Below are 19,958 nucleotides of genomic sequence, written 5' to 3'. Positions count from 1 at the left end.
CGACAAAAAAATCATGTTTTTTTTTTTTTTTTGGCTTGGAAATCCCTATGAAAATGATAAACAAAGAAGATAGGCTTCACATTCCTATATAGGTGATACATTGTTTTCTACGTTGCTCTTCAAAAGCTAGTTCATCTTACAAATATTCGGGTGAGTTAACTAGATGTTTGACAGCAAGAAACATTTGCTTGGATAAAGAGTTCGTGATGTTGCCTGAGAGTTGAATAATAAAAGTTTTATGCACATTGTGAGAGAGATTGTGAAAGAAGCTTAGTTACAAACACTGTATGTCTGTATTCAAGGAAAGACGAAAATTGCACAAAAACTAAGAGCAAGGTCCTACCAAAAATATTCATATCCAGAACCATTTGGTTCTTGTAGAAAATTGCACAAAAACTAAGAGCAAGGTCCTACCAAAAATATTCATATCCAGAACCATTTGGTTCTTGTAGTATTAAGCCCATAAGAGTTATCTCAAAGATAGCAATGCTTAATCATTTGACTAGTGATTAGTCTGAAGAACAGCTGCAGTATTGAAACTTGTTTTAGACACCAAATTAAAACACTTCTTGAGAGATGGTAAACATCTGCAGGATTCTACGTCAAGGAAAAAGACGGGTTACCTACACTATGGTGTCTTTGCAAGGCAGTGAAGTCATTACTATCATGATATATTTCATAATAAACAAAGTGACTTTTTTGTGTGTTGGGGGTTTACTCAAACCAAATATCATTATGGAAAGGCAGATGCCCACTAATTCATGGCTACAGGTCTCAAAACTTATAGCCTAATTTAATTGTTAAAAAAGAAATTAGAGGAAGTGCCCATAACTCAGTTTTCTAGTGGGATTTTTTTTCCCGTCAAATCTATTGTACTTTTATAACAGATCAATGTATCATGGAAAAGTCAACAATTATTGCCGAAAATACCCTTCTTTCATTTATGCCAATTTCTCAATAATTACATGCAAACAATGTATTAAGCCTAAGAGATGAAATGAATACATTGATCCACACTCAATTCAAATTAAGTTTTACAGATATCAAACTGAAAACATTTCATTTACGATTTTGAAGAAAAAAATCTGTTAAGAGAGAGAGAGAGAGAGAGAGAGAGTAACAAGACATCTATACAACCATATATTTCCTCAGATACACATTTTCTAAGTCACACAATAACACTGTAAGTCTGTAACACATGAACATGATGGTTCTGTTTGTCCCCTTTCTGTACACAATCTTTTTACAACCCCCAAACCTGATAAACATCTAACCATACACATGTAATGATATTAGCAAATTGACTTGAAAGACCCAGAAAAAAAAACTGAGATGATAAAAAGCAAACCCGAAAGGAGAGATCATGCACAAGCCGGTGAGCAATGCATATGGCTGGAGAGAGACTTCACAGTTCAGCAATATGCTTCCCTTATTCCCCTGGTTAAATAACAATTTGTACCTCTACATATAAACAAAATGCTCTCTGCCACTTTTCCATGGATACTTCCTCATGAAATATTTTCAAGTATCCATCACTCAAAGGTGGAGGTAGCCAATAAGACAGCAATTATACGCCCGTTACTTGGTTCTCTTTCAACTTTATACACTTGAACATCTATGCAACAGTTAGCAGCTCCTAGTTGCCAATCCTTAAGGCTAAGAGTAGTTTTCATACGTTATTAAATTTTCTCTGGCCTCTCATCCAGAATTTCCTTTGGGCTCTCCAATGAATCCCCTGAGTAAGACCCATCTGGTTGTCGAATACATATGTTCAAATTGCTGGAAAGGAAAGGTTCCTGGAGGACACACACAAAAATAGTCAGAAAATAAACATGGTTTCTCCAAGACAACTTCAAGAAACCATGACTTCTAATAAATTATGGATACATTAATCTTTGTTTTGTAAATTCTAAAACAGGATTAAACTCTCTCTTCTATTTCTTTATCAAGATCAATTTGATAACCTGATCAAAGATGTCAAGGGAACCACAGAAACTAGAAATGGACCCTTGGTCTAGCTATTTCAACCATAAGCATCAGCCCCCTCTTTCACTCTTCGCACTCCACTCAAAACAAAGGAAAATTCTTGTATACAAATTGTATGAGAATTTTTTCTGTTTCACAATATCCTCTCCAACAGTTAAATTCTCCTTTGTGTTCCTCTAAATGCCTCATTATGTAAGGTGTGAGCTACTAACAAAAAATTAAGGATGAATATAATGTACTCCAACAAAGAAGCTGCTTCCAGACAGACCCTAATTAAAGCTCAAAAATAGCATGAAATATATAACAAACATAAATGAATACTAAGCAGTTATCAACATATTATTTATATGGAATCAGCAATAAATATCTTCAGGCAGTTAAAGTTAGAGGACGCTGGCATGGTGACATTATTTAGAGTTAGAAGAACTAGCAAGAACGCTCCAAGTAGTTGAGGATATTTCTAGTTTGTTATGATCAATAAACATGTAACCTGATCAACAATCTCTTGACCCTCTGAGTGAAAGAGAATTGGCCGGCATCGCTTATCTTCATTCATTAGGCTTGAATTCTGAAAGTGTGTCACAAGGGCAGCCTTGCCCTGAATTCGCGCATATGCCAGTGAAGCAACTTTTTCACTATTGAACTTCTCCCACTTCTTTCCATTAAATGCCTGCATAAATTTCCATGGTATAAGTTCTGGAAAATTTGAAGGATTTCCATGACTCCAATTCAGCAGATAAATCTTCTTGAATTGTCAGCCAGATATAAATGCAAAGAATTTCCTATTTAAACAAAAAATTAGTTTTTATGAAAACATGAGCATATAAGTTTACTTTTACAACATTGACAAAGAAGAATGTCTAAAGTTTATAATGTATTGCTACTCCTGGAGCCTCAAGCAAAGGAAAAAGCTGAACCTGATAGAAGGGGATAATGTGTGAAGGAGACACCATATTAATGAAAGCATAACCCACATTGCATTTATTCTGCAACAGACAACTTTAACATCAGTCGCAATTCAACTATAGGAGATTGAAGAATATGGTATCTTATAGTCCCACAATGGCATACCTTAAAATCAATTGGCAAGTAGAGAAAATCATAAGTACCCCGGTGATTTTCATCAATGGCAGCCAGCAGCATCTTTGAAGTGTACCTGGTAGGAAGATAATAGAAGCAGAAATCATCAACAAATTGACCACCTCATTCAAAAACTAGGAAATTTGTAATGATTTCAAAACGTTGACCATATATTGTTCTTACTTATTAGGAATGTTTTTAATCATTAAAGTAGTCCTAGTATCTTCCCCACTGATAATTTTATCCAGATCAAGCTGGTACTGCTTCTTGCTATCTGTCTGGGTTACACTATTCTCAACTCGCCTACTTCGGCCACGGTCACCTAATCCCTCATTGCCAGTTGCTCCAGGTCCCAAATAAGAACCATTGCCAAGGAACAAGGGAGCATGCCTTGGCAGTGACATCATTCTGAAACTAGGAGAACCATTTTCTGTTACATTTCCTGAAAGACCGACACCAGCACTCATAGCTGTACGGGCACCAATGTTCATCACATTGCTGCGACTTAAACCCATGCCTGGAAATGCAACTGGATTCATGAACGATGTGTCCGGTGACTCTGGGAAGAAGCCAAACTGCCTTTCAAGAGGAACACCAGAAGGAGCAGATCCAACATGATGTTGGTGATGTGAGCCTACAAAAGAACCTTGACGGCCAGCATATGGAAAACCTTGACCCTGTCCACTGGATGCAAATGGGTACCCAACAGATGATGTCTGCCACGCAGAAGAATTGGCATGCTCAGAGTAAGGACCTGGACTTCCCCAGAGAAACTGAGGACCAGATAATGTTCCGATGCTAGATGAATTCAGATTTGATTCACCAAAAGGAGACAGGGGTCCTGGACTTGTGCTGAATTTCTGCTCAGAAAGGGAATGGGAATGCTGATAGGCAGCACCTTGCGTCAATCCCGTGTTGGGGAATATCTGATTAACATGGTTAACCCTTCCAGTGTCCTTACCAATTGGTGCAATTTTTGGGGAGGTAGATACATGATGTGGCAGAATTGAAGCTAACCCAGTCAAATGGTTGCTGCTTATAGGGCTGAGATTTCCTGGACCTGGGGACTTGCTAAAAGAATGCAAAGGATTATGATCACCTGGGCTGCCAAATTGGGGCCAGCTACCTGTCATAGAAGTGCCAGTAATCTTATAACTGAATGACTTTCCAATAAGAATAAGCATACAGATACTTAGTTGTAAGATATATGTGAGTTATTTAGAGATAAAAGTACCAGGGGGAGAATTGGTCACTGGTGAACCAACATGCGGTCGGAAGCTTCGGATTTCATCCTGTTCCAACTCTTGACTTAATTGTTGCATCAAGCTATAGATCAAAGGTACAAACAGGTTAATTTCTTCACAGCTTAATGGATTAATAACAATATGTAGCAAGATATCAGTCAAAATGGGAACCAAGGAAGGGGGCTGTTAGTTAGCTTTGTTTTAAGATATTCTTTATAACCAAAAAAAAGAAGAGGGGTGGCAAGAAAGTAAAACATTGCATATGATGAGCCTAATTCAAACAACACGCAAATAAATATAGAGAGATCCTTTAAAAGATCCATATGAAGAAGTATTAAGGGCTAAAAAAATGTAGAGTTAAAAGATAGAAGAAAATAGACAGTTTACTATGAAGACATGTTGCAGATGCTCACAGGCTCCATGAAATAGGAGCCAGAAATTACATATAGCTTTACAAGTTTTTGATAAACAAGCTGTTCATGAAACAAAAACAATTTTTTACATCCTGCAGGAACCAGAAGCTTACGTTTTTCTATCATCATCACTAGAAGTCCACCGATTCAAGTGTATCAACTTTACTTCCTATTTTCCTTTATTCATGGGTCCCAAATGTCTATTTGTTTTCATGAATTTTTTTAATTTTTTAGGGCTTTCCTTTGTATACTTCCATTTCCCTTTGTAAAGTAAACAATCATCAATGAATTTTAGCAGAGTTCCTACAACATGCCCATGAATATTATTTTGGACAGGTTGGTTTTAGTTATATAAAAAGCTTTTTTTTTTCGCACCTAGAGTTGTACAAAGCATACATACAATACCTACAGGAACAACAACTTTGACGTGCAGTAGCTTTGTTGGTTGTAGTATGATATTCAAGGTTTTGGAACTTGGGCTCAAGGGTCCACCATAACAAGCTTTGAGTTGTTTTTCTTTAGTACACAATATTACTACCAACAAAAGTATCAAGAAGGAGCCATGGATCAATTGGTCATACCACACCATGATATTATGAGCTGCTGAACATTGATTTGAAACCCCACCCCAGCAGCTCTTTGTTGATAATTTTTCCATACAGCCCAACCCATCACACTTTTTTGACCCACGTCCTGGTCAACAGTCTTAGTTATTGATCCAGTGGGTCAACAGGTTTGAATATTTATTTGTTGAAAATGGATCTTACAGGGTGACCAGCCCGTTTATAGACACAATTCCTGGGACAATTCGTCTGACTGTGCAGTCCAGTCCAGGTCTTAAAACATTGAGGAGAATCATATGTTAAACCATAATGCTTATTGTTTGATGTCACTTTCATACAGCCATTTCTCTGAGTAAAATAAAATGAAAAAGAGTTGCAGCAGATGAAGGCTTTGGGATGAAAAGTTGATATTAACAATAAAAAGTTCTTTTTTCTTACTGCTTGTACAAGAATTTAGATGTTGGCTGGGGTGGCAAAAGGGATGATAGGCCTTAGATTCAAGTCTTCCTCTAAGAAAGAGAGAATTAAAAGGAGCAAGAATTCATGCCAACGACAATGCGTTAGCTCTGTTATGACAGAAACTAAATACTTACTTTCGACGTGCTCCACCAGGGCGGCTAGGTTCAAGCTTTATGCGTTTCCCAGCTATGTCACTCCTATTTAATGCTCTAAGAGCTGCCTCTGCAGCTCTAACATCATAAAATTCTATGAATTTATGGTGTCTCTTGTGTGGTGTTTCCCTGATCTGCATTTCATTCACAAGGTTATATAAAGATTAAAGAGCTAAGCATAATAGTGCATAAAGTATACATACAAGGATGAGTGAATGAATACAAAACAACATGTAAAAGAAACACATCCAAAAGGTAGCACCTCTTTGACTTCCCCATAAGCCCCAAATATTTGACGAAGGTCATCATTTGATACCGATGGATCCAAATTGAACACCACAAGAGTTCCTTGGTTAATATCCTTTTCTGATGGGTTATCCTGGAATAAAGTAGAGAAGGAATGATGCATGACATAGAAATGGATTGAAATCAACAGTACCAAACAAAATCATAAAAACAAGCATCCTGTTTCAAACCTTGGGAATTGAAAAATGAATGTCAAGTTTTCTTCGTCTCAAAGGCTTATTTTGTAATGCACGCATTGCAGTACGAGCAGCTCGGATATCATAATAAGATATCATCACAAAGCCCCTATGCTTGCATGCGGTGTATAAAGTTCTGATATCCCCATATTGCTACCAAAATAAATAAATAAATAAAAAGAAGTTTCATAATCAATAAGTGTTAAGAGTAACAAAATATAGATGAAACACTGTTTTACCATATATGTAATATAGAAAAGGAAAAAAAAATCACAGAACTCAAACCACCCCGCGCCCCCCAACACAAACACAAATTACATAACGTTATTTATTTATTTTGGGTAAGTATAAAATCTGAAATAACTGTGTGACACTAATCATATGAACCTTTTGTTATGTTTCTCATTTACAAGTTACAACTATTATGTTCTGCAATACTAAATACATTAGTTTCCACTGTAAAACCCACATCAACTATGTTTCCAAGATTAAAATAAGGTCATTTTGCAGACAATGATATGTAGAATGCATTTTCCAAGATTAAAATAAGATGAGGGAAACGGAGGGAAGTGCAAAAGATCACCTCTCCCTCAGAGTCCCTATTTTGCTTCACCACAATTGGGAGGAAAGGAAGGAATGAAAGAGTTGCATGGGTGTAGTATACATTTTAAATATTTTTTATCCATGAAGGATCCACTATGTGTTTTACTTTCCTTCTGTTCTTCTTGACAACCAAACTGCCTAAGAGACTTGAAGATTCACCTTTTTTTCATTTTCTTCACTACACTCTGATTGTAGGGAAGATAATGAAGCAAGGTGGAGCCAAGGATCCCATTCCCTATCCTATCCTTGAATGTTAAATTATCCCTTGCTCCATCCCCGCTTTGGGGATAACTGGGAATCCCCCACCACACAATGTCCTACATTACTTATTTTCATGGCGAACAATTAAAAAAAAAAACATATATGTATGCATATAGTAAAAGTTATTTACACAAATATAGCAAATAAAAGGAAATTACAAATTCTTTCTAAAGATAATGTAATACATATTAATGTAAGAGGAGTTATATAATTGAAAATATATAAGGGTACTTATATGACAATTATAAGTGGATACTGGAAAAGGGTGGCTCAAGTCTCACCCCTTAGTGGGAACAAAATTGATCCTCATCCCTGTCCCTGTGGTTTCTTGTGGAATCCCCACCCCATACAGGGCACAGTACAGCAGATCCCAACTTAATAGGGCTAAACTGCCATCCCTATTATATTATTTCCTTTTCCTTCCTTCTCTAATGGAAACAAAAAGAGCATAAATGCCCATTACACATCAAATTAAGCTGAATACTTACAAGCAACCATCCCAAGACTTAACTCAATTTTTTTGTCTTCTTTCCTTCTGTCACAATGCTTGGGAGTTCACAAAGATATGGAATAAAAAGGAATGAGATTTTTTTCTTGTGTGGTTGGGAATTTAAAAAGAATAAATGTATTTTTGCCTCAATTAATGAGGGAGAATGGAACATTCAGCCCATGGATTGTTCATTAAAATGGAATGGAAACCATCTCTATCCCTCTTTTTAAAATTCCAACCAAGAAACTGTTCCCTTCCATTCCTTTCCTTTCTACAGTGCATCCAAAGTCTAAACAGTTAACACACTGGGAAGCTCTACCTCAAGTGACCCCCTTGCCCTTGTTTCCTTCAGAAGAATGTTGGAACAGGCTGAATACTATCTCAAATGAGCATCCAGGAGTACAATACTACAAATTGTATTAGAAGAGCTGGGCAACACCATGTACTCTTTTGAGCATCTTAATTTTGTTGGCAACTTAAAGACCAGAAATGGACTTTTTCTAGGAACAAAAACACATAAAAATGCAAAACCAAGGGGGGGAATTTCAACACAAGCAGAAAGGTTATACAAGAGAGTCACTCCAAGAGGAGAAGAAAAAAGGAAACTAGTGAAAAGGTTCTATCAGACAGCAGTCAACAAGACCTAGGCTTCCCCTGCATCTAACATGGAATTGGTAATTTGCGAACAAAATTTATTTGATAAGATTTATCCGTACATTTTTCCAGATTACCAAGGAGATGATAGTTGCAGGATTTAAATTTGCCAAGTGATAGCATAATATAAGCCAAAATTTCAACTTTCATAAGCAAGACAAAGCAGATATAGGCAGTCAGAATTTTGATGAAACTAGTGAAAAGTACCTCAAAGAGAGATCTCAATTCAGAGTCCTCAACATTACTATTGATATTTCTGACAAACAGTGTCCTTGATGGATGCTCCCCATAGGGATGTTCCCCAGCAACTGTCCCCACACCATTTGGAAGCGCATAGTGAGCAATGCCATTCGAAGTAACACCATCAGATATGCTTACCTTTGACAAACCAATACCAAGGCTCTCTGAGGACTCATAATCCAATTCCATACCCCCTCCACTACCAAATAAATCATCTTCTAAATCCTCCAGCTGATTAGGCAAATCACTTAGGTCAAAATCCTCCATTATGCCAGCCAAAAGCTCATCATCATCAGGAAGCATGTTTCCTATTGTATTTTCTTCAATGTCTTCAAGCAGATCCTTCCCCTCAGTATCTTGGTCAAGTTTATCTAAATTAGGCGAGTTATCCTCAACAGATTGACCACCATGATCCAATGCAGTAAAGTTCACTGCAAATTGTCAAAAATAAGTCTTGCTAATCAGTGTAAGCAGTAGGTATATACAATATCTTGTGACAAGCTCAAAACATACACTTTTCATGTGAAAGGACAGGCAATGAGCTAGAAAACAAGCTTGCATCACTTGATGAATGATATGCATCAATTCCACGTGGGATCCCCCACACACTACTTCCCACTTTTCCAGGAACGTTAACTGATGGAATCTTGAATTGACCTACAAAAACATTTATGAATGCTAATCAATAAGTATGACACATACATACACAGGCAAATACAAATAACATGAGAACATATATGTTATCAGCTTTGATCAGCGGATGAAAGAGGGTGACCTTCAGAATGACCCGAGGTAGAACCCTTTAGATATTGCTCCATCTAGTCAATTTCTGCTAACAGCAAGAAAAATTGAGGTTAAGCTATTATAATTATCAACTATAAGGAACTTTTTAGAGGCTATCAAAAAGATACAAAGATACAGATACATGCAACAATGAATATGCACTTATTATGCAGCAATCACTATGGAGAAAAGGAATTAATAAAAAAGCAATCATTATTGTTCAACTTTTTTGAACTCGAGTGCAAGCACTAATTCTTCAAAACGGTTTGTGTAATTGCACCTAGGTAAAATCAGTCCAAAAGCACAACTGTGTGGCCCACTAATTCTTCAACTATAAATGTGACATTTCACATATCCATACGCCTCTATACCAATTAGTTACCCAAAAAAAATGTATAGTAACCAATGATTAATCATCAATTATCTTCCGGATATGCGACATTGATCATGAAGAATCATAAGTTTCAACCAGTTTGGTCCATTGGAGTTGAGAACAAGCAACATTTTCTCCTTCTTACATATCCAAGGTCCACTATTAAATGTCAGATAGAATTGATCAATTCAACACCTAAACTCCTGAAAATTGATTAATGCACAATTATAACTGCAAAATGGGACCAATAGCACCGGCACATCAAAACCCCCGACTAGTTTAAGATTCAATTAAAGTTAAGAAATTTTTTGACGAAATAGTTCATAAGCTAAGTGTTGAAGCTAAATCATGCAAAGCTCCATATGACATGTAAAGTGAAATTAAATAAAAACCACCCAAAAAAAAAAAAGCAAGACCAACTTAGCAGCTCTTAAAATTCACCTGAGGCAGACCCTACACAGTTCCAAGCTCAAATTTTACTACATAAACCAGAACCAAGATAGTAATTTTAGCAGAGCAAGAAATACCCACCAAGCCCAAACCCATATACAGTTTCATCATCATTCACTGTTTTCCATCAACAAGAAATTAAATTTCACCAAAACATGAAATACCCACATGCTATTTCACCCAATCACATCCAAAAACATAAAAATCAAACACAAACAAAAAATTCTCCAAAAAAAATCAGAATTACCACTAGGAATTCAGAAGCACACACAGAGAAAGAGAGAGTAGAGAAAGAGACAAAAGTACCTTATAGAGAGAGAACAAGAACACACACACAGAGACAGAGACAGCGACAGAGAGAGAAGTTAAAGAGAACCCATTTCTTGAAGATGGGTACAAACTATTTGGCAGATAGAAAAACAAAGCTTTGTCCTTGATCAAAGAAAATTAAACACCAAGAGAGAAAGAGAAAGAGAGAGCGAGAGTTCCGTAGAAGCAGAGAAATTTCTTTCTTATACTCCTCTACTTCCTTCTCTCTCGCCGGGAAACCAGAGAGAAAAACTGTAAGAAAATCAGAGAGAGAGAGAGTAAGAGTGAGAAAGTAAAACAGAGGAAAATGATTGGAGGGAAGGAGTGCAAGTACAGGGAAATTTATTATTTCACACACTATTAAATATTAATAACACACCAACCCAAACACCCCCCCCCCCCCCCCCCAAAAAAAAAAAAAGGAAAAAAACTTCAGCTATTGCTTTGCTTTGCTAGATTTTTTTTTTTTTTTTTTTTTAGTAATAATATTTTTGATAGATACATAGTATTTTAAATCAATTCATGATTATTGATAAGTGAAGATACCAATTGATTTTTTTTGACCTAGCGGGAATTGTACTCTAGGTCCTTTATTCAATGACAAGTCGGAGACTTTATCAATTTGAGCTAATTGGAACTCAAACAAAAAATACTAGTAACCCTCTATATGCGTGTGACTAAAAAATTAGGCCATATTTGAATCCTATTTGGCGTCCGTTGACACATATGCACATTAGCAATTTAGCACAGACATGCTTGTCCGTTTCTCCAACCATTGGCATGGCAACCCAAAAATATTTAAAAAATTAAAAAACAATACTAGGTTGCAATAGTGGCACTCTCTTCACACCCTGCTTTTATGCTTTTATGCTATTCTAAAATCCGATGGAATTTTGACCCAATCCTTAAAAATAATAATAACGATGGGATTCATTATAGGTTGCATCATGGAAGGGAAAATAAGGAACCAAAAGTTGTTGTTATGAAAATAACAGGACCATTTGGTTTGAATTTTTTTTTAGAAATTAAAAAAAAAAAAAAAGTCTATTACGGTGATATTCTATAAAATCATGTGATGCAATTTTCATTCATGATAGAGTTTTTCTCTAATTTGGTTTGGAAAAATTTCTTCCAACCCATTACATTTATTATTTAAAGAAATTTTAAATATAAGTCACATAACTCATTAAATATGTTATGTAATCAATTATCACATAGTGTCCTTCTCAAAAAAAAAAATTATCACACAGTGGATTAAAAAATATTTTCTTTAAACCGGTTTGGAGGTAATTTTTTTCTTTCATTAATGAATATATATATATATATATATATACTTTTTTTATATTCTCATGAAGTAAACAAGAAAGTGTGCGTTGATTCAATGGTAAATACCCTTTGCTTAAGTGAAAATGATATGTTGTAAGTTCAAGTAAGGAAATTTATCTTTATGAAAATTTGAGATAAAATTATCTACCAACCATTATTTCAAATTATATATAATAAAATTGAGTGTGTTGTAAGCGGAGCAGGACAATTAAGTAAAAATTAATTCTTGAAAAAAAAATCATAATCTTTTAGATAATTTTAAAGGAAATTCTAGGTTTTCTTTAATATAGTATGTTAAAAGAGTGCCCTTTTAATACAATTTGTTAAGGAGAATAAAATAGGCCCACGCCCGCCTCTATTGGAAAACAGCAAAAGTAACAAAAGTGTTTTTTTTTTTTTCAAAAATAAATAGTAAAAAGTTGAATTTTTTTTTTATTGAAAATCCTTTGATTAGCTAGATAATCTTAATGGACTATATTGGAGATTCCAGCTTAACAATTATCGCTATAAACAAAACCTTTCATTTAATTATTACTAAATATTAGTAATGATTCATAGGATCATTAGTCTTTTGTGGGGCCTATGAGGTTGTCTTGTTCTGAGTGTGTTGTTGAGCAATTGGTTGAAAATTTGGGAAGGCACGAAGCTTAGGTGAGATTGACTGTAGATTGTTAATTCCACTACCTTTATTCTAGTGGGTCTACTGACGTGGTCTTGCGTCAGCTTAGAGGTTCGGCTTTTGCTGTTTTTATGAGTAATGGTAGGGCCACCAAATTGGCACAATTTTGTGTTAAGAATTCGTTATATGGTGAGTTATGATACGAAATTGTGCCGATTTTAGCGGTCCTAGCATTACTAGCTTTTCTATGAAAAATATTTAAGAGGAATAATCCTTTCGAATTGCATGTTGCTATTTGCAATAAATTTCTAGAAAATCAGTTATTTTCTAAAAAATGTTTTTCATAAATTTTTTTTTTTTTAGGTTTGGTAACTACTTTAAATGAGTTAAAAAATAATGTTTTAACTTTTTTTTTTATTTAGCTTGTTGTGAAATAGAGTTTTTTTTTTCTTTTTTTAAATTAATGGAAAACAATTTCTAAAAATAGGTCATATTTTTTTCTTTTGATCAAAGATAATTTTCTTTTAACTCATTTTTTCTAATATTATCAAATCTTAAAAAATACAGAAAACTATCTTTTATACAAGATTATAATATGTGATTTTTTATTTTTTATTTTTTTGGTTATCGGCTATTAGAGGATTTATGTATTTCCACAAACCAAATTTATTTATTTATTTGAACCCGTTCAGATTGTAATCATGAAAATAAAAGTCTGATAAATTTAGAAAAGATAGAAAGAGATGGTTTTATGATACAACTCTAAAGCTCTTCCTATTTTTAGGTTTATCTAGTACTACAAATATTGCACACGCAATCATTGTAGAACTAATTGCGGAATGATTTTATAATCAAAATTAAATTAAATGAAAATTTTTTTGTTGCACTATAATGATCATAAGTTGACTACTTTTTGGCTTTGTTGTGTGTGATAATTGGAAAGCTCCAGCTGCTCTACCAATTTTAATCAAGGTGAGGCTTTGCAACAGGAAAGTTGACTCTTTTTTCATATATGAAAAGGTTTTATTTTTTGGTCAGATTTTCTAATAGTTAGTATGTATCCTCAAAACTTTTCTATATTGTTTTTTATCAATAAAACTTTTTTTATAATTAAGAGGAGAAAGTTGTGATAAAATTATGGATACGTTCTTGAGATAGTTTTGTTTTCTTTTTTGAGAAAATCTCTTTAAACTTTAAATATTTATTTAAAAGCTTTAAACCTTTTATTGCATTATCATTATAAAACTTCGTAATTAGTATCCTAATGACACTTCATTAAGTCAACTAGCAATTGGCATCTCTTGTTTCTGTTAAGAGAAGCAAGCTTAAGCTTTAAAAATATCATTAAATACCCAGCTAACTTACAGGCCTGGTTAGGGATAAGGAAGGAAATGCACTTAAAATAAGTTTTTGGGTTTGATTTTTAAATGCACTAAAATAATTGGGTACTAAACACTGAAATAGGCCTGGTTACTACTCGAAGGTCCCTCTCCCTATAAAAATATAAACCAGAGCATTTAAGATAACAATATATGTTTACCTTTGGTGGAGAAGCGAATATGTTTACCTTTTTTTTCTTTTTTCTTTTTTCCTTTTTTTTTAATAAAGGGAATGGTTCATAGCTAATCTCAGCATGACCTTTTTTTATTCTAAGGGATCAAATATATCACTTATAAATAAATGAGTTCTTAATAATTTCATATCCATGAATGAGTTATGGCCAAATTGACATTCCATCTTTAATGATGACGTGTGATCAAGGGTTCAATCCCATACTTTATTAAAGAAAAGAAAACAAAAATCATGTGCAACGTCTATTTTTTTCATTGTTCAAGGTATATTTTTTATTTTTCTCACATTGATGAATATGCATTTTATCTATATTTTTTATTAGAGCATCATCTTTGATGATGCCAAAAATCGTTAGTGAGTTGTGTAGTACTCACATGCTCTATACAAAACTTGCGAAACAAAAATAAAGAAGATCTTGCAGAGAGTACTGGTGTGGTACCGGCCAAATACCCTCTGAAGGTTAAGTTAGAGAGAATTTCTACAACTCTAGAGTGTCAAAACTAAGAGAATTACGCATACCTTGGTTTGTGAGGGATTGGGGGTTTTTATAGTGGTATAGAGCTGACATCCATTTCTTGATAGATAAGGTATTTCCTTGTAGAGAAGATCCTCTTTAATGCCCATATATCGTGGGATTATTTCCTTGTAAGGATTCTGGGCGTGAGATGCAAGACATTTCCATATTAGGTTTCTTGGAGACCACTTAGGCCACGTGGGTGCCACGTGGCTTCATTAACCGTCTCCCTTGCGTCCATCTGTCTCATTGGAATCCGTTCTCTACAAAGAATCCGCTTGTCTTACTTAAGTCCATCTACTTTGAAGGGTCCATCCATTTTTCTTCCTTTCTATCTAACATATGATCCCCTCTACCAATTCTTTGATTGTTAGGCCATGTAAACCGTCTCCTTTGTCAACATCGTCGCTTATGACTAACTCTGTTAATTGGATCCGTTTGCCTTGGGATTTATCCCTATCAGCTGCCCCCTCACTCTATAGGTCTGTCACCTAGTATCCTAGACGGACACGTGGAGTGATGGTCTCACCTAGTTTCTAGGGAGTCGTGTTTTGAATGACAAGCCAATTAAGAGTCATAAATGCTAGGGGGACATGTGGCATGATTTTAGTGGTTGGTTATTCGGACCAAAGCGTCTCTTCGTCTTCCGCACCATTTCCTCTATATATATATATATATATATATATTGCTTCTCCCTTTCATTTGTATTTTTCACAACCATTTTCCAGTGTCAGAAAGCCACCGTCACCTACAAGAATATGTTACTCCGTCACTTCGGCACGTCCGTTCACCATGCTGTTTCTATCCCCTTTCTGCATCGTACACCTGTAAGTGCTCTTCGTCTTATACACATATTTTTCTTTTCTTTGTTTTTTTAAGTACTATATGTCCGTCGCATATGCAAACCTATAAAGTCTTAGGAGTTTATCCGTCACGTGTAGGTGTAATAAATGTCTAGTGAAGCGTCAAGTAAGCAATCGTGTGTCCACGAAGGAGAGAGCTACAATGAGGTGTACCCGTCAGGTCAAGACAACCCCAACGCCTGTTATACTAAAAAGGTTTCATTTGCCAACTCACCTTCCGAGGAAGAGGATGAGAATTTGGATGTGGACGGGTCAGAGAGTGATATAAGTGGAGACTCAAACAGCGAGGAGAACATTGAGAACGTTGAATCTCCTATTAGATCTGTTGTTAGCCCTGACGGCCTTAGGAAGTCCATTCTTCCCCTTATGTGGACAGTCAACGATTTTAATTTGACCATTAGAAGAAAACACTTCGACACCTTAGTGGAGAGATATCAAATTCCCATCGACATCCCCATCCGTCTACCTTTTAAGTTTGAGAATTGTTATTACCGAGGTGTTGATTACGTCAGGGTGTATAAGCAAATGTTCAAGGCGGGATTCAAACTGCCTTTGAATGCTCTCCACCGTCGCTTACTCCAGTACTTAGGACTAGCCGTCACCTAGATTGCTCTGAATGCTTGGAGAATCTTCTTTGGTGCAAAGGTGTTGTACGAGGTTCTAAGCAAAGGGAGACGTCAGCTAACTGTGGAGGAGTTCTTCCATTGTTACTGTCCCTCTAAGATCGTCAAGTCTAGGGGGATCTATAGCTTCCTGCCAAGGAAACCAGCGCTCAGGCTAGTGTATGAGACCCCTAATTCTAACTGGAACTGGAAGAACCAATATTTCTTTACCTAGGGAGACAACTGGGTGTGCCACCCTGATGAACGGGAGAACATGTCCCTTGTTGATAGAACTTGGGGCATAATGCCTCCATCTGGTAGGCGTCCATTTGCTTAAATTTGCTCGTTTATTTATTTTGTCTGTTTTCCTTGTTAGTCTAACCATCTCTTATTGCAACTTAGGACCGTCTAGAGGTTAACCTTGAGCAATGGAGCTTTTTGGAGAAGATCTTCAAAATTTTGTTAAAAAAGAGGACATCGTAACTCTGACGGTTTCCTTACTGAGCTTGGCAGTTGCTATGCTGACGGCTTTAATGAGTGCATTCGTCAAGTCAAGGCCCTTTTTCTCGACTTAGACATGTCTCAAGTCTCCTTGGATGACATGGCTCAGACCCCAGCCAAATCCGTCGAGCCTAAAGGCACCGTCGAGCTATTCTAGGATGATCCTACTCCCGACGCTCAAGGTGACGAAGGAGCTGCTCCCCAGGATGGACAAGCCAAATTTGTCGACGACGAGAACTATCTAGTTGAGGAGGCTAAGCTAGCTAAGAAAGTAGTGGATGAGGAGGCCCCTGTTGACCAGCCCTAGTTTTTGCAGACTTTACATATTTTATTCTATTGTGGAAATTATTTTGAGAACAACGGTTGTGTAATCTTAACATTGCCCACAAATTTTTGGGTTTTTAATTATAAGTTTATTTGCTTCCGCTCTAATTTAAAAGATTGTAATCTGTTGGCTTTGTAGATTTTAGATCACTCGCTTTAGATTCAAACCTTGGGAATGATCCGTCTCTTTTATAAGTGAGATGTACCTGTCCATATGAGGACTTATATAAAATTTCAAGGTACCCTTTGGGATTCCTTGCATCCGTCCACTCCTAGACTCATAAATTTCAAGGTATCCCTTGAGATGGACATTAATAAACTTCAATGTATCCCTTGGGACATATCCGTCCACTAATGGACTAATAAATTTTAAGGCATCCCTTGGAATGCATCCGTCCACTTAAGGACTTAAATAAATTTCAAGGTATTCCCTGGAATGCATCCGTCCACTTAAGGACTACAAATTTAAGGCATCCCTTGGGATGCGTCCGTCCACTTAAGGACTTAAATAAAGTTCAAGGTATCCCTAGGATGCATCTGTCCATTTAAGGACTAATAAATTTCACAGCATCCCCTGGGATGGATCCGTCCCCTTTAATAGCTTTCAAGTCATCGTTGGGACATATCCGTCCACTTAAGGACTAACAAATTTAAGGCATCCCTTGGGATGCGTCCGTCCACTTAAGGACTTAAATAATTTTCAAGGCATCCCTTAAGATGCCTCCGTCTGCTTAAGGACTTAAATAAATTTCACAGCATCCCTTAGGATGCCTCCGTTTGCTTAAGGACTTAAATAAATTTCACAGCATCCCTTAGGATGCATTCGTTCAATTAAGGACTTAGTCGTAGACGCAGTTTTGTAGACATATATATACGCGTATGGTATATTTGAATAACTCCTCTTATTATGATAAATACGTGCATAAGTCAAAAAACTGTTCTTGAAAAAATGAAAAGTTGCACTTTGGGCTTAAAAGGTACTGTAGATAATAAAAATTAACTAAAGAGAAATAAACTGGAAATGAGGAGTGGTGCTCTGCATGTCATCGTCTACTGGTAGTATTTCTTCAAGTGCTTGGTGTTTCATGAATTGTGCAACTTCTGTCCTTTTAGCGTCTCTATGTGGTAAGTGTCTTTCCTCTACCACGAAGTGATTCTGTAAGATCCTTCCCAATTAGGTCCCAGCTTTCCCTTGGAAGAATCTCTTGTGGGGCCCGTCACCTTTCTTAGGACAAGGTCTCCAACTTAGAAATCTCTGTGTCTGATTCTGGAGTTGTAGTGCTTGGCCATGAGGTCCTGGTATTATGCTAACCTTTGTTCAGCTATTGCTTTGACCTCATCCACTAGGTCATGATGTGGGCGCATGGATTCATCATTCCTACACTTATCATGGTTCTTCACTCTGTAGCTTGTGAATCAGACCTTAGCTAGGATAATGGCTTCACTCCTATATGCTAGTCAAAACGGTCTCTCTCCTGTAGATGTTCTAGCCATTGTCTTGTACACTCATAGTACACTTGGCAGCTCGTCTGACCATATACCCTTTACCCCCTTGGGTCGAGTCTTGATGATTTTGAGCAAAGATCGGTTCGTGTCCTCAACTTGTTCGTTAGCCTGAGGGTGAGTGAGCGAGGAGTAGTGGTTCTTGATCCCCAACTGTGAGCAAAAATCTCTAAATGACACGTTGTCGAATTGTTTTCCGTTGTCCGAGACCAAGACTTTAGGGATCCTGTATTTGTAGACAATGTTTCTCTAGACGAAGTTTCGTATATTTTTCTCCGTGATAGTGACCAGCGCTTCAGCTTCTACCCATTTAGTAAAGTAATCTACTAGGAACTTCAGTTGTCTTGCCGCAATTGGGGATGGGCCCATGATGTCTAACCCTTATTGGGTGAAAGGCCATAGAGCCGTCATCGGGGTGAGCTCTTTTGCGGGCTGTCTGATAGATGAACCTCTGACATTTGTCGCAAGTTTTGACATAGGCTTGGCCATCCTTTGGCATGGGAAGCCAATGGTATCCTACCCGAATCAACTTGTGCGCTAGTGATCGTGACCCCGAATAGTTCCCGCAGATCCCTTCGTGAACTTCCCTTATGACATAATCTGCTTCCTCAGGATTTAGGCATCTTAGGTACGGTCGGGAGAAACCTCTTTTGTACAAGACATCCTTTATCAGGACAAATTGTGTCTCCTGAACCTTCAGCTTCCTTGTGGCCTTCTTATTGTCAGGTAATGTGCTATCTTTCAAGTAGAAGGCTATCAGTGTGGTCCAGTTGCTTTCGAAGCCTATTTCCTACACACCGACACCATCTATCACAGGTGAAAGCTGAACAAAAGAAAGTACCTTACTGGAGATGAGCATGTGTTTTGTTGATGAGGCCTTGGCAAGACAGTCAGCTTGCTCGTTCTCGTCCCTTGGGATTTGAACAAACTTGGCTTGAAAGTCGCCCACCTGTTTCCTTACTTGCACCAGGTACTTCTTCATCCGTTCAAATTTGCATTCATAATCACTGTTCACCTAACTTGTGACCACTTGAGAATTGCAATAAACAACCACACTTATGGCCCCTACTATTTTGGCGAAATCCAGTCCTACCACTAGAGCTTCGTATTCCGCCTCATTGTTGGTCGTAGGGAAGTCGAGACGAACCATGCACTCGATCTCATCCCCTACTAGGGAGTGGAGTACTATACCTGCTCTACCAGCCTACCTGTTAAATGATCTGTCCAAATGGATACTCCGTTAAAGGTGCTCTTCTACCCTCTGGCCTTCCATATTGGTGAACTCAGCAATAAAGTCAGTAACCACCTATCCCTTTATGGCAATGCATAGGCGGTATTGTACGTCAAATTTTCTCAACTCAATTGCCCATAGCACCATCCGTCCAGCGGCTTCAGGATTACTCATTGCTCTTCATAAAGGCTTGTATGTCATAACAACCACCATGTGGGCTTCGAAATATGGTTTGAGCTTGCGAGCTACGGTCACTAAGGCGAAGGCTAGCTTCTCCATCGAGGGGTACCTCTCCTCTGCACCTTAAAGCGCTCGGCTAATGTAGTATACGGGCTTCTACACCCTGTCTTCTTCTCTGACT

At 36.9% G+C, this 19,958-nt stretch overlaps 1 protein-coding gene across 5 annotated transcripts; it reads right to left on the bottom strand.

The window, feature by feature from the left end:
* Positions 1-1,129: 1,129 nt before the first annotated feature.
* Positions 1,130-10,874, bottom strand: LOC126696708 (protein MEI2-like 2). 5 transcript variants are annotated; one of them, XM_050393397.1, is made up of 14 exons: positions 10,540-10,873; positions 10,225-10,262; positions 9,403-9,459; positions 9,141-9,284; positions 8,595-9,058; positions 6,374-6,532; positions 6,160-6,276; positions 5,880-6,031; positions 4,301-4,392; positions 3,250-4,192; positions 3,058-3,142; positions 2,904-2,972; positions 2,477-2,656; positions 1,130-1,796 (listed from the first exon to the last, which is right to left on the bottom strand). In XM_050393397.1, the coding sequence occupies exons 3-14, from the start codon at positions 9,443-9,445 to the stop codon at positions 1,680-1,682; spliced, it is 2,565 nt and encodes an 854-aa protein (XP_050249354.1). In that variant the 5' UTR covers positions 9,446-9,459; positions 10,225-10,262; positions 10,540-10,873; the 3' UTR covers positions 1,130-1,679. The 5 variants fall into 5 exon arrangements, with proteins under 5 accessions (XP_050249354.1, XP_050249353.1, XP_050249355.1 ...); XM_050393396.1 differs by having other exon boundaries at positions 9,403-9,456; XM_050393398.1 differs by lacking the exon at positions 10,225-10,262.
* Positions 10,875-19,958: the final 9,084 nt, after the last annotated feature.

This window comes from Quercus robur, chromosome 8, assembly GCF_932294415.1.
Source record: "Quercus robur chromosome 8, dhQueRobu3.1, whole genome shotgun sequence".
NCBI lineage: Eukaryota > Viridiplantae > Streptophyta > Magnoliopsida > Fagales > Fagaceae > Quercus > Quercus robur.
The sequence above is the reverse complement of the archived record's forward strand: the minus strand, read 5'-3'. Positions and strand labels throughout refer to the sequence as shown.